At 46.1% G+C, this 14,785-nt stretch overlaps 1 protein-coding gene across 1 annotated transcript in view; it reads left to right on the top strand.

The window, feature by feature from the left end:
* Window positions 1–119: 119 nt before the first annotated feature.
* The window catches only part of LOC123028630 (protein HIRA), a 38,718-nt gene continuing 24,052 nt past the window's right edge, over window positions 120–14,785 (top strand). The window contains exons 1-7 of the mRNA XM_044440706.1: window positions 120–176; window positions 8,342–8,404; window positions 9,003–9,113; window positions 11,031–11,121; window positions 11,362–11,456; window positions 12,614–12,709; window positions 13,866–14,035. Coding sequence (XP_044296641.1) covers window positions 140–176; window positions 8,342–8,404; window positions 9,003–9,113; window positions 11,031–11,121; window positions 11,362–11,456; window positions 12,614–12,709; window positions 13,866–14,035 — 663 coding nt within the window. The 5' untranslated portion in view covers window positions 120–139. The remainder of the gene's footprint in view (window positions 177–8,341; window positions 8,405–9,002; window positions 9,114–11,030; window positions 11,122–11,361; window positions 11,457–12,613; window positions 12,710–13,865; window positions 14,036–14,785) is intronic.

Genomic DNA, 14,785 nt, shown 5'->3' with positions numbered 1-14,785 from the left:
GCCTCCCCGCGCGGCCTCGCGGAGCAGCGGCGCCCGGCCCGCGCCGTCCCAGCACGGAGGCGCCGGCGCCCCAGCCCGGCGGGGAGGAGGAGGAGGGCGGCGGCGGCGGCGGCGGCGGCGGCGGCGGCGGCGGCGGAAAATGAAGCTCCTGAAGCCGGCCTGGGTCAACCACAATGGTGAGCGGCGCTCCGGCGACGGGCCCGCCGGGAGCGGCAGCGCGCGCGCGCCCCGAGCATGTGCAGAGACCCGCGCCGGGCTGCCCGGCGGGGCTGGGCGGGCGAGCTGCAGCGTGCATGTGCAGAGTGCTGGCTTGCGCGGGCGGAGGGCTGTCTGCCTCCTGCTCTCGGGCCTCGAGGCGGGTTCCGGGGGTGTCTGCGAGCGTGTGCGCTTCCCGCGAGCGGGGGAGGCTGGCTTGGCGCGTGCACGTTGCGCCTGCATCCCTTTCGGTTTGGGAACTTTTGCAAGCGCTCGGGCCTCTCTGGGTTGCAAGGCTGTCCCTGACTACGTGCAGAGGCTTCTCCTGGGCGCCCCAGTAGCGCGAGGGAGGCTACTCTCGGTGCAGAGGGTGCCTGTACTGTTTTGTGCTGTCTGGCCTTGGAGGCACTCGGGGTGACTGCTCAGTTTCATTTTCCCCTGGGTGCAGGTAGACCAGCCTTCCTCAGCTTGGCGTCCTCCAGATGTGTGAGACTAGGCATGTCGTGAGCGGAGCCGGCTGGAGCCGGGGGTCAGACTAGATGGCCCGGGAGGCCCCTTCTGACTCACTCTGTTTCTGTTCCAAGGACTACAGCTCTCAGCAACTGGAGGTTGCAGTCCCAGGAGTGCTGTTTTGGGGAAGATTGAGGTGGATTCCGCCGCTCCAGGGAAAAACTATTTTGAATGTAAATTGCATGATCCCAGTCTGTTGGACGACCTGAGCGTTTGCTCCTTTCCTCTGTTGGATCATACAGAAATAGTGGGGCCCTCTAGGCATCTGCAGAGTGCCTCTTTGTCATCTGTGGTAACATATCCCTGCATATACACATGCCCCTGTATGAAGCAGGCTTAAGCTTTTCTAGTGTGCCACCCCATAAAGCTGCCCAACACGGAATCAGATTGCGCTGAGCTACCTCTGAGCACATGGAGAAAGCCCCTTTCCTCATTATGCTCACACAGCACTCCCCCTCCCCCCGCATTTCATTGAGGGCACAGTTGGATTCCCGGCCTCTCGGTGCTACCGGCTGCGAGTGGTGCCGCTGTTCAGTGTTGGTGCTTTAATCTTGGGTCCAAAGACTCAAGAAATAGAGGGCCACTGAGCAAGTATCAAGTGCATATTCTCTCTCACTAGTGGGGAACCACAGCACCTTATTCCCCCCCCCCACGTGGCACGCTCACATCGCAGTCCTGAGCATCGGTTGCGCAAGCTTCTCTGCCTTCAAAGTGGGATGTACTCCCAGGTGGGTGCGGCAGAGCACTGGCACCTCGTAGGGCGGAAGAAGGTGGGAGCTTCCAGGACAGAGTGCTGTGTGTTCCCTTTGCTTTTGGAACTCAGGACTGAGGAAGCAGAAGGCCTCTAAACATACGCAGAGCGTCCCATTCCTCATTGCTCATAAAGACGGGTTGCTTAGTCTGCGAAAGCAAACCAGGGTGCGAGGAAATGTGTTTGTTGGGTCATATGGGGCAATTGGGTTGAGCCACAAACTTCTGCGTTGTACCAGACGCTGGCCTTCCGTCCAGTCTAGATATACAACACTGGTACAAGTAAAGGCTTCTCAACAGCGGGCACTTGGGCCAAAGGGCATCTAACTTGGGTTATCATTCATTTCACTTGGAGAATTTACATGGATTAGAATCCTAAAAATGCACAATGCAATACAGAACTCCAGTTAGTCAGTGTTTTCCCATTTGTTCTTGTATTTGAAGAGGCGGGTGAGTAATTCAGTTGCTTATCTGTCCGCTCCACCCATCACGTACTGCAAAAATTCACCTGGATGCTGTATCACTTAACCTGTTTCAGAAATATCAGTTTACCTGGTGGTTTGCAGAGACATGCTAGTGGCTTGGTCTGGAGTTTAGGGTAATTTAAAACTTGGTTAGAATAGGACAGGTATATCAATGTGTATGTCTCAACTTCCCGATAACTTTTACTGACTTAATTTAAAGGGCTCTTGAAAACAGTGGTAGGTTCTGAAACAAATTTATTTAACACTTCCCCCTGCTCAGCGGGGAGCTACTTGGACACTTTTATTTGTTTGAAAAGGATGATTAAGGTGCAAAGTATACTATGGACAAGGAAAAAGACATGTGCTCAGGAATACAAAAGTTGGAATCCCTAGCTTGGACATTTTTACTCAGCTTGTGGTTGATTGTGAAAAACAGGTTTGTAGATTAGATGACCCCTTGGTTTGATCCTGGCTCTTCTTCTATTGTATTTCCCCTGAGGAGTGAAGCCTGTTTAGAGCTTTGTTGCCCTTGGGTTTTCAAAGAATCAGGCAAAGTTACTGATGCCAAAAGTAGCTTGCGAATAATGCTAAGAATACAGACAGAATATAATCATCTTGTATGAATTGTACGCTCTTCTACCCTTTAGAGGTGACAAAGTCTCCATAGTTTCCAAAAAAGCAAACATGTAACAGTTCTGAAGGTGGACTGGTAAATGTAGATGTTTTAGTTGGTGACAGGAAGAAATGATACAGTTTTAACACATTAGTTATGAGCTGTGTTCTTGCTACTGTAGTTTTCCATTTGGAGAGAGAGGCTGCATTTTTAAATACACTAGTATGTATGCATATCAAACCGTTTTTGAAATATCAGGTGGATTGATTTAGTACATTTCTGTTTTGCCTTTCTTCTGTCATAAATCTTAAAGAGGTGCATATAGGATTTTTAGATAGCAGTCCAGCTAGATCAGGGGTCTCAAACTTGCGGCCCGCGGGCCAATTGCCGGGCTGGGCAGGGCACGGAGGAGGGGCCCTGCGGCCTTCAAAGCGCTGGCAGCGCCCAGGCCGGCGGCGGGATGAGCGGCCCCCCACCACCGCGGGGGTGGAATCCTTGATGCGGCCCAGCCTCACCCAGACTCTACTTCCAGCGGCCCCCAGGTCAGTTGAGTTTGAGACCCCTGCTCTAGATGCTGCTCAAATCCCACCTTGCTTGCTGTCAGCCAGGCGTCTATACCATGCACCTTCAAACCCTAAAAGACCTTGCTTTATCAGGGACCTTTGCACGTGCACTCTTCCTCTGGATGCGGCTGCTGTAACCGATTTTACGTTGGGCTGCCCTTGAAAACATTCCAGGTGTTGCGATTGGGTCAAACGGCAATGCCTGATTGGAGCCCATCAGTCAGTTGCTATTGCACCAAATCTGTATCAATTTGTATATGTACTCAATTTGAGTACATATACTAAACGGCTTGGGTCCTGGGTATCTAAAGGAGCGCTTGCGCCCATATATGCCCTCCCGCCCCTTGAGATCAGCAGGAGAGGCCCTTCTCCGGGAACCCTCTGTGAGTGATATTAGGAGGGTGAGACCCGGAGGAGGGCCTTCTCTGTGGTGGCGCCCCACCTATGGAATGCGCTCCCCAGAGAGGTCCACCTGGCACCGTCGTTACTTGTTTTTCGGCACCAGGCTAAGACTTTTTTATTTAAAACTTATTTTAATTGTTAATTTATTGGTTATTTATAGGATTTTAAATCTTTTAAGCCGAGATGCACCGGGTTTTAATATTTTTATTGTATAATTTGTTATATTTGTTCTTGTTGTGAGCTGCCCCGAGGCTTTGTTGCGATGGGGGCAGCATAAAAATGTTTTAAATAAATAAATAAATAAATTTTAACATGCTTGCTTTGAGGCTTCCAAACATCCTGAGACCAGAATGCTTCCTTCCTAAATATGAGCCGTTCAACAATTTTGCTCCTTTTCCCAGGCTTTGTTTTGGGTCTTTCATCATCCATACCACAACAAATGAATACCGGAACTGGAGCTTTTCTGGTGTGGTACCCAAGTTCCGACTGAACCTCTCAAGGCAGGCCTGCCTGGTTCTACCATGGCTCTCTCTTGAATGGGTGGTGGAGATAATTTTATTTTGATAATGTTCCATTAATTTCAATCTTATTTTGGTTTATGGTGCTTAATGTGTTACTCCTTGTAAAGAGTGTTTTGGTATTATTCATGCTTTTGTCCTATTGCTTATTTTGTCCTGCTTGCTAGCCACCTTAAGTATTTGTTAGAACGAGGGTGGTATGAATGAAAGTAGATAAATCAAAGGAAAAGCAAGGCAGCAGAGAGATCCTTCTCCATTTACTCCTATGATGAAAGGAGAGGGGCTTGGTGTCATGGAAACCATGAAAGACATCCACAATTGGCCTCATCTCTGGAATCTCTTGCTCTCAAAAGATTACTGACGAGGAAACCTACATCATTAATTCTGTACATTTGATGGCTTATTTTGTCTGTTTCTCTTTCCACATCTTGACCAGTTTGTTCCACCTTGCACTATTTGACCTTTTTCCTCCTCTGCGTTTCCCTTGCATCAAAAACAATTGTGCATTTGAAATAAGGCATCTTAGCAGTCAAAGGGGTTGTCTGCATTTCTGTTCCTGGCAGGTTAAGCTTGGTTGATACTGCAGGCAGAGGGGAGCAGAATCTCTAATCTACCTGTGGGCAAGATTTTAGGATTTTCCAGAAGGCCACCCTCTTCTCCAAGCACCAATTATGTGGTAGTTTCCTGAGTGTTATGAAGCCCCCCTCCCCATTTTAAAAGTTTGGAATGCTTTAGTTGTTTGCAGTGAGAGCTTTAAGCTAAAATACACTGGTCGGGTTTTTTGTTTTTGTTTTGCATTTTGGCCCCTAGGAGTTTTCCCAAAATTAGATTCACCTGTCCAGCTAACTGAGATTCAGCCCGGCTGCCTTCTATAGCAGAGGTGGGCAGAAGGCCATGGACTAATGTCTGGTGAGCCACCTGTGGCTCTACAACCGAGAACGGGGACAGATAATGCCACAACTAATCTTCTGGTGTCAGGAGACCCTTGGTATTAGGACGGGATAGTTATTCGGTGATTGCAAAGCGATTCTGAGGATGCAGCCTTGTTCTATACATTTGAAGCACATTGATGCCGCAGGGGGAGTAAAGAAAGACGCAGCCCACGCAGCCTGAAGGTTTAGCTCTTTCTTCCTCTAGCTTTTTAGTGTCCTTTTGTCCCCTTCCTCCGTAGGACCCTACTGCTTTTGTGTCTCTTAATCTACTTTAGTTGTGGCGGAATGATGTGCCAGCCCTGTGTTTACACAGTAGTGGATTCCTGTGGGCCAGAAAGGTCACTCCTAGGTTTGGCTGGTGGCTTGCTTTATCCCCCTCCATCGGTGGGAGTCAGGCTTGTTGGCCTTCACCATCCCTCATGTAGTTAATTTTTGGGCAGCGCGCATGTTGAGAAGGGGCAGACCGTTCTGTTCAGTGGCCAAGGGGCGAGCAACAGGCTCACGTGCGCATGCAGCCACTGATGGGCAGAATCGGCCAAGGAAGGTATTTTAGAGCTGTGTTGTCTCGTTACCGGACCATTTCAGGCATCCATCTCCATATTTCCTTGTCCCTCGTGTCCTAGGGAAAATAAAAGAGCGAGCTCTTGACGAAGCAGGGCAGCTCTGAGCGCACAAGGCCTGGCTGCGCATGGAGATATGTTGTGCTCCCCAGAGGGGCTTGCCTGGCACCTCTCTTGTGCTCTTCTTGGCACCATGAGAAGACCTCTTATTTTCTCAGGCAGGCAGTTTAGTGTTTTGGTTTCTTGATTTAAGATTTTTGCGCTACCTCTCGGTTCCCTAAACAGCTGCTGTTCTTAACACTTGTGTGCATACAGTGTAAAATGAATACAAATATATAAGCATGATGTACCGGCTGGGCAGAAGTGGGCCTCTTTGCTTCTCCTTTTCCACAGCAGCTCGTCCAGTCCCCAGAAAATGCGATATGGGGAGTGAGGTGATCCAGCGCAATCAAATGTGTTGACATGGGGGAGAGTGGGATCCCCAGAAAACTGGAGGAAGGAGCTTCTTCGAATGGATCTCTTCCTCCTGCAGAAGGAAGACCTCCTTCTCAATTAATCCCTACTCCTTTCACTGGTCTACTTTTGATGGCTAGGTTTCTCTGCCAGACCTGCCTGCTGTACCCTATGAAACCATTCTCAAATTGTGTGACCACCTGGGTTTTTTGTTTTTTTGTTTTTTTTGCAAAGGCCTGGGAATTTGAGCCTCACAGGACGTCTTCACAGAGGAAGGAACACAGGGATTCTGGAAAGGATGCAAGGGAAAGCAGCAGAAGTTGTGGTGTTTTGGAATGTGTGCCTTGGAGCAGAGGATCCAAGGGGAGAGCAGGAGAGTCACAGCGAGTTCCTGCAGTCAGAACACTTCTGCAGTTGTGTTTGTGTCATGTGTGCCTTTGGGCTAGAGCTCTGCGGTCTGGATTGTAATGACCTTTTGGCCCGAGCTGAACAAGCATTCGAAACCAAGGCAAGCTGTCATTAGAGGAAATTACTGTAACGAGGCAACTTGTTTGTAAGAATACTAATTGTAGGGTATTTTGACTAGCAGAGGTTACTGTAAAGTGATGGCAGTAGGAAATGAGCGTGTGTGTCAGTCTCTATCCAGTGATCATTTGTCTCCAAAGGCTCTAGTTGAAAGAGAGAGATATTAATAGATGCATAGCACGTTCCCCAAGTGTTCAGGTAACAGGGTTCTACTAATAAACAGGTTTGTGCAAATAACAGGTTTATGCCACATGAGAGAGAGAGGGAGGAAGAGATATGTTTTGAGGCGTGCAAATGTTCTAGATGTATATATGTTTAAATGCAAGAAACACCTTTGTGAGAACTTTGATACTTTCTTTGCAAGCCTTTGATATAATTTGTGATCTGTGTCAGCATCATAGAAATTCAAGGGGACATAAATGACTTTGAGCTGCTACTGTTTCTTCCTCTGCCCTCCTGTTAGGGCGAGGTTGGCACCCCTAGCCGCGTTTCAAAAGCCCTCTGCACATGCTCAGGTCAGAGCTCTGGCAAGAGCAATCTGTTCCTCCTCCAGCAGCTTGTTGTGTGGAGAGGGAGTGGGAGGAGAGGGAGGAAGGTCTCGGCTATGTTTGGCACCGAGGACGATGTGCCCGCTGCCGGCTTGTGACTTCCAGCAGGAAAAAGCTGCCCACTGTTAAAGGTTCGTATTAGCTGGGAGCTGTGCTTTTTCAGGATATTCAACGAGAATCCATTGGATCACTGGTGCACACGGCTAGAGGAAAGCGGGGGATTCGCAGAAGAGGCACATGACCACCTGGCGAACCCTAGAAGGCGGACTGAGAGGCCCGGAGGGGGGAATTTGGGCTCTGGGTTTGAGGTCCCCTGGCTTGTTGCTCCTGGGAAGCCAGAGCGCAGCTAGGGTTTGCTTGCTGCTCCGGATGGATGCATATTGGCCCTGGGATCAGGGGCACTATATTTCTGAATGTGAGCTAGCGGGGAGCACAAGCAATAGGCTGCCTGCCCTGCCCCATGAGCTTCCCACTGGGACGTCTGGTTGGCCGCCGTGTGAGCAACATGCCGGAGCAGATGGACCTTCGGCCGATCCAGCAGGGCTTTTCTTACGGAGTTATGTTTGGTTTCTTTGCTGAAAGAGTTAACATCCAGCTAAGGCTGTGACAACTAAGATAATCAGGAATAGCGGACAACTAATGCTACTTTCGTCAGACTGGATCTCTGAGCTTTTAAACCTTTATTTTATGGCGTTTGAAGGTGGTGTTTCTCCTTTGTTCTTCAAGCTTCTGGTTGCCTTTTCTCCTTCACAGGTCAATTTGCAAGGGAGGCTGCAGGTTTCCTTTCCACCTGCCAAATAGGACCGTCATAAATCCCAGCCAGATTTATGCCTGTGTGTGGCTTGTTTCAGCAGGATATAAAAATAAGCCAATTTGCAAAGAATGAGGAACCCCCAAAGAAAGCAAAGCTGCCAATTCAGATATGAAGGGCCTTTTTGGGGGGGGGGGGGCATAAGCAGCACCTCCTTCTCCCAGCATTGTAAACACGGTTTTTGTTATCGCACCAAACCATCCAACTGTGGCGCGGGTAGAAAAGTCCTGCGTGGGAAAGGGCAGTGGGCTCCACAGTGCAGACCTGCTTTGCGTGAAGAAGGTCCCAGTTTCAACCCCCTTAAGACCCCGAAGCCCTGCTAGCAGCCGGTGTTGACCAATCGATATGAACTAATGCTTTGATTCAGTGGGCTGGTTTGCATTATCCCACAACCCACCTTGGCTTAATTCAGTAACCAAATATTCCCGAGTAACCTGGTGCTTTGTGGAAAGAGGTCTATCGAGCTCATGTTCTGTTCCTCTTCTGTTTTTTTCCAGGCAAGTCGATATTTTCCGTTGACATTCATCCAGATGGGACCAAGTTTGCAACTGGGGGGCAAGGTATGCAAGCAAAGACCAGTCGGCCTTGTGCATGTGTGAACCCCGCCTCCACAATGAAGAGCATTTCATTACTTCATTATAAACATTGCATTGCTTGGCATAATGTGATTTAATATCATTCTTTAATACGTTTCCCTTCTTTGCTTCATCTATAGTTCTAGCACAGTACTTTTTAATTAAAGAATTGCTATTTGTTGTAACATCTGATGAAACTCCTTAACTTTTCCTCGATCCTCATAAGTTGTCAGTTTTTATAGCTGGTTAAGCTACTAGTCTCCTCCTGATATTTTATAGCTTTGAGTTCATTTGGAAACCAGCCCACAGCTACACAATCCACAGCTCTGTTGACTTCTGCGTGTGCAGTTGCGGATTGCATCACAACCTTTGTTTCTACAGTGGCAACTCAATAGTCTATATTTTCTAAAGCCAAGGGTGAATGTGTCAGATAGGTTTGAATAAAACCCTGGGTGGATGCCTGCAAGTTAACACAAACAAGCGTTTTGTACTCGGTCATCATCATGCAATTACCTGCAATTGGAATTTGTAGAGATAGCAGTGCTTTTCTCTGAACTGAGTGCTGGTTTCTCTGTGCTGTTAGGACAGGATTCCGGGAAGGTTGTGATCTGGAGCATGGCCCCTGTCCTCAGAGAGGAAGACGAAAAGAATGAAAATGTTCCCAGGATGCTTTGTCAGATGGACAATCATTTAGGTACGGTAGAACGAATCCTTCCATTCTGGGGATGGTTTGCTCATACAGAATAAGGACTGAGGTAGAGAGACATGGGGTTTCACCATGTATCGGAGAATTTCCTGCTGCAAGGGTTACTCCAAATGTTATGCCAAACTGTGTTAAATGAGCAAGCCCCCTCTGGTCATATTCCTCTCTCTCCCGTCTTTGCTCGGTGCACTTTTCAGAAATACCTTTCTGATCTCTAAAGGTGAGTGTGTTTTGCTCTAATGCCAGGCAGCAGCCATTCTCTTTTTAAATAGTAATTTCCTTTGTGACTTTAATTCTAAAATGGTCCTTCATGCAGTGGGGATGCTAACCTGGTATATGCAAGGCTAAAACTAACAAATGCTTTGGTTATGGAAAACCATGCACTTACAGATTGTGAGGCAAATCTTCAAGCAGCATACCAAACAATAACACAACAATCAGGTCAGTTCAACAATAAACTACATTTAAAATTGTAAAGTTCTAAATACTAAAATATGGATGTATTCAAATGCCTGAGCACTGGCTGAAATGGATGCAAGGTTGATATTAATTATCTGTCCTTTTGAGGGCATTGCAAAGTGGGGTTGTCATCACAGAGAAGTCCTTCTCCTTTGTAAATATATATTGTAGGTCTCCTTTATTCAGATTGCTTTGATCATAGCCAGCAGAAAGACAAGGTAAAATAAGAATCTAAGTGTTAACATGGTTTGCACATAATGACCAATCAGAATATGGACTGAGCATTGTCATTGAAATGTGGGTTGACATCATGTGTGAACCTTGCAGTATGATTTAACTCTGGGGTATTGACCATGAACAGCCCAGGAAGAGAACACATGGTTTGTTGTTGGTTTGTTCCTGGTTAAAAAATCCATAGTTACACCAGAGTGCATGGCTTACATATAGTAGCAATACACAATTCTATCTCTGAAAGTGAGCTAGAAGAACAGAGGAGGGGTTGGAATGTGTTACTGAAATGACAAGCTTAACAAGTGAGATTATCCAGACCACCTCTGGATAACGAACAAGGCAGGTCAGAGGAGGAGAAGAGTGATTTTGTCAAGCCAGTGGTTTGTCATCAAGCCAGAGGAGTGAACCAAATAACAGATGTCTGGTGTTCCTGCTGTCTGTGCCACAAGAAGCATGAACGTCCCTGAGGGTAGAGCCAACCCCTTTTGGAGGGGAAAAGAAGAAGGGAATGCAATTTGGAATCAACTGACATGGGCAAGAGCCAACTCCACCTATCTGAGGGATCTCTACCTTGATAGATGCTACTCATTAAGAACTTTATTACTACTCACCCTGTACTGCCAAGCCAGCTTAGCTCAATAAAGGGCTGGACTTTAGAACCTTTTGCCTTGATCTGCTGGAAAGGAAAAAGGAGAGAGGTGTGTTCTCAACAGAACCCATACTTTAGGTTGCCATTACATGTGAACCAAGTCATTGCTGGTTCTGGTTTTGGATTTAAATACTTGTTGCATTGGTATAAATGTCCTTTAAGCAGAGAATAGTTGGAAATGCATGCATATTGTCTTTCCTTAAGCTTCTGGCCCCACACCTTGCTTCCTCCCTCCCTCTTTGCTCTTTAATGGGTGCGGCCCCTTGTTTCCCCATGTTCTTTATTAAGTCAATTTCACTTATGATGGGTTGTTTGTTTTGTTTTTAGTAAGAACTATTTTCTTTCTGAAACTTTCAAAGTAGAAATTTAATCTGTTGCTATTGCTGAGATCAGATGCCTAAACACAGCAGAAAGCGTAAAACACCAGTGCAGTTATCTAAAGCATGCCGAAAAATACAAAGAATTTTTATTCAAAGAATTCCAAGCTCTAGTCTAAAACCGGCCAGTGTTCTGGAATTGCTTTTTTCAGGCATCTTTTCTGCTGTCCCCCCCCCCCCTTTTCACTCTAGCCTGTGTGAACTGTGTGCGATGGTCAAACAACGGCATGTATTTGGCTTCTGGAGGAGATGACAAGCTGATCATGATCTGGAAGAGAGCTGCGTAAGTGCTTTTCCCTTGCCATTTTCTGGTGGCACTCGGGGCGATTTCTCAAATTTCTAATGCAGGCATGCAAAGAATGCCGACCCCTGATAAAATTGCTGCTTTAAAAACATATTTGGATGTTCTGTCATGTCTTCCCACACCCTTGAATTTGCTGCAGGCTGGAGAGGGGTACCTGTCGTATAAATGACTGCTGTGACATGGCTGTGTTTTGGTAACTCTGTTTCCTGCCCTGGACAGGTACATTGGACCTAGCACAGTGTTCGGTTCCAGTAGTAAACTTGCTAATGTCGAGCAGTGGAGATGTGTCTCAATTCTTAAAAGCCATTCAGGGGGTAAGTTTTTTCGGAGCTCTGGAAGATGCCTGATGTCCCTGCATTGTTTTCTGAAGATAGGATGGATGAAGTTAAAATTCGCTTCCTGTTGCCCGGCCTGTTAAGATAAGTGGTATTTAGAGGAGCTGGTATTGTCTCTGGTACTTCAATCCAGTTGTTGAGGTACTCACAGCAGGGTAGATATGTGCCAAAAAGTATCAAAAGTCAAATTGTATGAGGTCAACAGTCGATCATTTGTTTTTGTTTGTTTGCTTGCTTGCTTACTTATTATATTTTATACCACCCGATAGCTGAAGCTCCCTGTGAAGATTGCGATTTGAAACACTTTAAAAACATAAAGCACAGTATGAGCATTTAAACAGTGAGAACTGCAATATAAAATAGAAATAAACACCGTAAGGCTAGCAGCAGTATGAAGATTTAAAATACGAGGCAGGATTTAAAGCGGACTGAAACGAACATCATCACATTTGCACATTATTTTTAGCAGCTTGCATATAATATAGTAGAGAAAGTTACATCAACAAAGCAGGCCTGTTTCTATGATTATCTCTTCCTCCCACCCAGCCAGAAAACAGAGAGCAGTTCTGTGGTGTTTTGTAGTATCATTATGGGTGTGGTGTGAATGGGTAGACATCTGTTTTATATTCATGGTTTTGTGTTTTACAGTCTTCAGTTGTTTTGTTGAGAACTACCCTGAATGCACCTCAGTGCAGAAAGGTGGGCTACACCTTCCCTAAATAAATACACAGCCCAGAAAAGGGTCTTCTAGCCTCATTGGCTGGATGACCTGGACAATTGTAGTCACTCAGTATAAGGGGAAAAAAGTCCAATCTTGCAAAAAAGAAAAATACTCAAGTTAAACACAGATAAGAGAAAATTATTAATACATCCAAAACTAACAAGCTTAAGTAAACATTAACATTGCATAATGCTGGTTTCCAGTTCTTTATAAAAGTGCCCATTAACTAAACCAAGGATAAAAGTTATGTGGCTAAATCAGAATCATGTGGAGATACAGCCACCTTGGCAATAGAATTTTGATTATAGCCAGATTATTCTGCATTTCTCTTGGAGCAGAAAGGTACTAATTCACTGGTGTTGCCTTTCTTTCTCATGGTGCTATAGCTTACTGAAGTTGTTTGTATTCCATACAGATGTCATGGATGTAGCATGGTCTCCTCATGACGCTTGGCTAGCCTCTTGCAGTGTGGATAACACCGTCGTGATCTGGAATGCTGTGAAATTCCCAGGTATGTGACGAAACAGATGGACTGAATTCCGAACATCAAGAGACAATTGCTCTTGTCCATGTTCGGTGGCCCTGACTTCTCGAACCTGGAGCCATCCAGATCTTTTGGCCTCCAGTTCTCACAGTCCTTGACTGTTGGTCATGCTGGCCTGAGTTTTTGGTGAGTTGCTGTGCAAAACATCGGGAGAGCACCAAGCTGCCTGTCCCAGCTCTACAGCCTATGCCAAGAGGCTCACAGATGTTTGCTGAGATTTGACATGGATAAGTACTTAACTGCAGTCCGTTTCCCAGCGTGTTCTCTCCGAGGCATTAATTTTCCAACAGCCTGACTCAGCCTGGGGCTCTACAAATGTATTGGATCACAACTTCCAGCATGCAAGCTAGTGAAGACAGGAGTTGTACTCCCACACATCTGGAAGGTTTGGGGTGGTCTGCTGTTTAGGATTGTTTTTTTAATCCTTCCTCTGCGTTTGCGAATGAGCCTTTTTTTAAAGGCTTGAATGCCAGTGTGGTTGAACGCTAGCTTCTACCAGGATAAGGTCAGGTTTTATCCTTGTAGTGCATTGTTGGGGAGCCTGTAACCCTCCACACGATGTGCAGCCATCTCCCATCAGCCACTGGTTGGATCACAATTCCCATCATCCCTGACAACATCCAGCAGACCACCGCTGCCATGCCTTAATGTGATACCTTGAGGGTAGGAGTGGGCAGACATCAGGTTTATGGGGTATGTTTGGTTTTTTAAATGCATGTGGAAGTCTACCAAGCAGAGCTAGACACACCTCACGGGATAAAGTCAATTATCTACTGCACCCTGTGAATCAGCCACTGAGATGAATGCAAATCTAGCTGTGATGTATGTACGTCAAACACTGCACTCTAGAATGTGCCAGCAGAGTTGAGCAAGGACCTGGTCAAAAGCAAACTCAGCAGACAAAGAATTTTCTTTTAAAAGTGTCCTTGTCCTTTCAGTGCTGATTTGAGGCCCTCAAAATCCTGGAGCTGGCCCTGAAAAATCAGAGAGCAGTGCTACTGCAAACCAGCCCAAATCCTACCAGCTGATTCTTGTCTTCATTCTGCCCACCTCTGCTCTTTTTTAGATTAAATAGTTTCCAGAAATGCTGAAAAGTCTCAGTGTATTGTTTTTATCTCTTTAGTGAATGCAGAGATACTTGCCACTCTGAAGGGTCACTCTGGCTTGGTTAAGGGGCTCACGTGGGACCCTGTTGGGAAATACATAGCGTCACAAGCTGATGACCGAAGCTTGAAGGTGTGGCGGACCATGGACTGGCAGCTAGAAACCAGCATCACCAAACCCTTTGATGAGGTATATTGGGTTAGCAGTCTCATGACACGACGGAAGACAAATAACTCTTTTAATATCTCATTCCAGAAGCAGACTTTATTAGCAGATTAAAATATTAGCCTTTGTAACCTGAAAAGTGGCAAAATGCTTGGAGAGGTTCCTTCCTTTTCCGAGAAGAAACAGTAACTTAGATACAGCTTACACTTAAACATTGCCCTGCAAAAAAGCTCTCAGTGCATGACTTATGTTAAAAAATTATGGCCACAAGATTCAAGATGAATATTAGAAGGGAAGAGGAAACTTAGCAAGTTCAAGGTACCAGCTCTTTTGCAACTTCATGAAGCTGCATTCTAAAAACTTAAGGAGATATTTCTGGGAGAGGAGGAGATATGTTGGTATTGCTGCTTTGCTTCAAGCAGCTGAGCAGGTGAAAGGGCCTTCATTCTGTTCTTCCTCTCCTGCAGCCAAAGCGATGCCACTTGGCTGCAGGTGAATGAAGGGATTGCTTGTCTATTGGGGGTATCAGCACCCATGTCATACTGGGGAGCAACAATGAACTCACTAAACAGCCCTGCAATATAGTACATTTGGAAGATCATTCATTCACTCAAAGCTTTTGTATGCCGTCTATTATACAAGTTCTCAGGACGGCTTACAATAGTTAAAAACAATTAAAACAACAATTTCAATAAATAATAGAACAAAACAATAAATCACAAAACAAACAGAGCAACTAAACTTAAAAGCTGTTAAATTTTAAAATACTGTTTA

Source organism: Varanus komodoensis, unplaced genomic scaffold (genome assembly GCF_004798865.1).
Source record: "Varanus komodoensis strain SLA01 unplaced genomic scaffold, ASM479886v1 scaffold38, whole genome shotgun sequence".
NCBI classification, from domain to species: domain Eukaryota; kingdom Metazoa; phylum Chordata; class Lepidosauria; order Squamata; family Varanidae; genus Varanus; species Varanus komodoensis.
The sequence above is the reverse complement of the archived record's forward strand: the minus strand, read 5'-3'. Positions and strand labels throughout refer to the sequence as shown.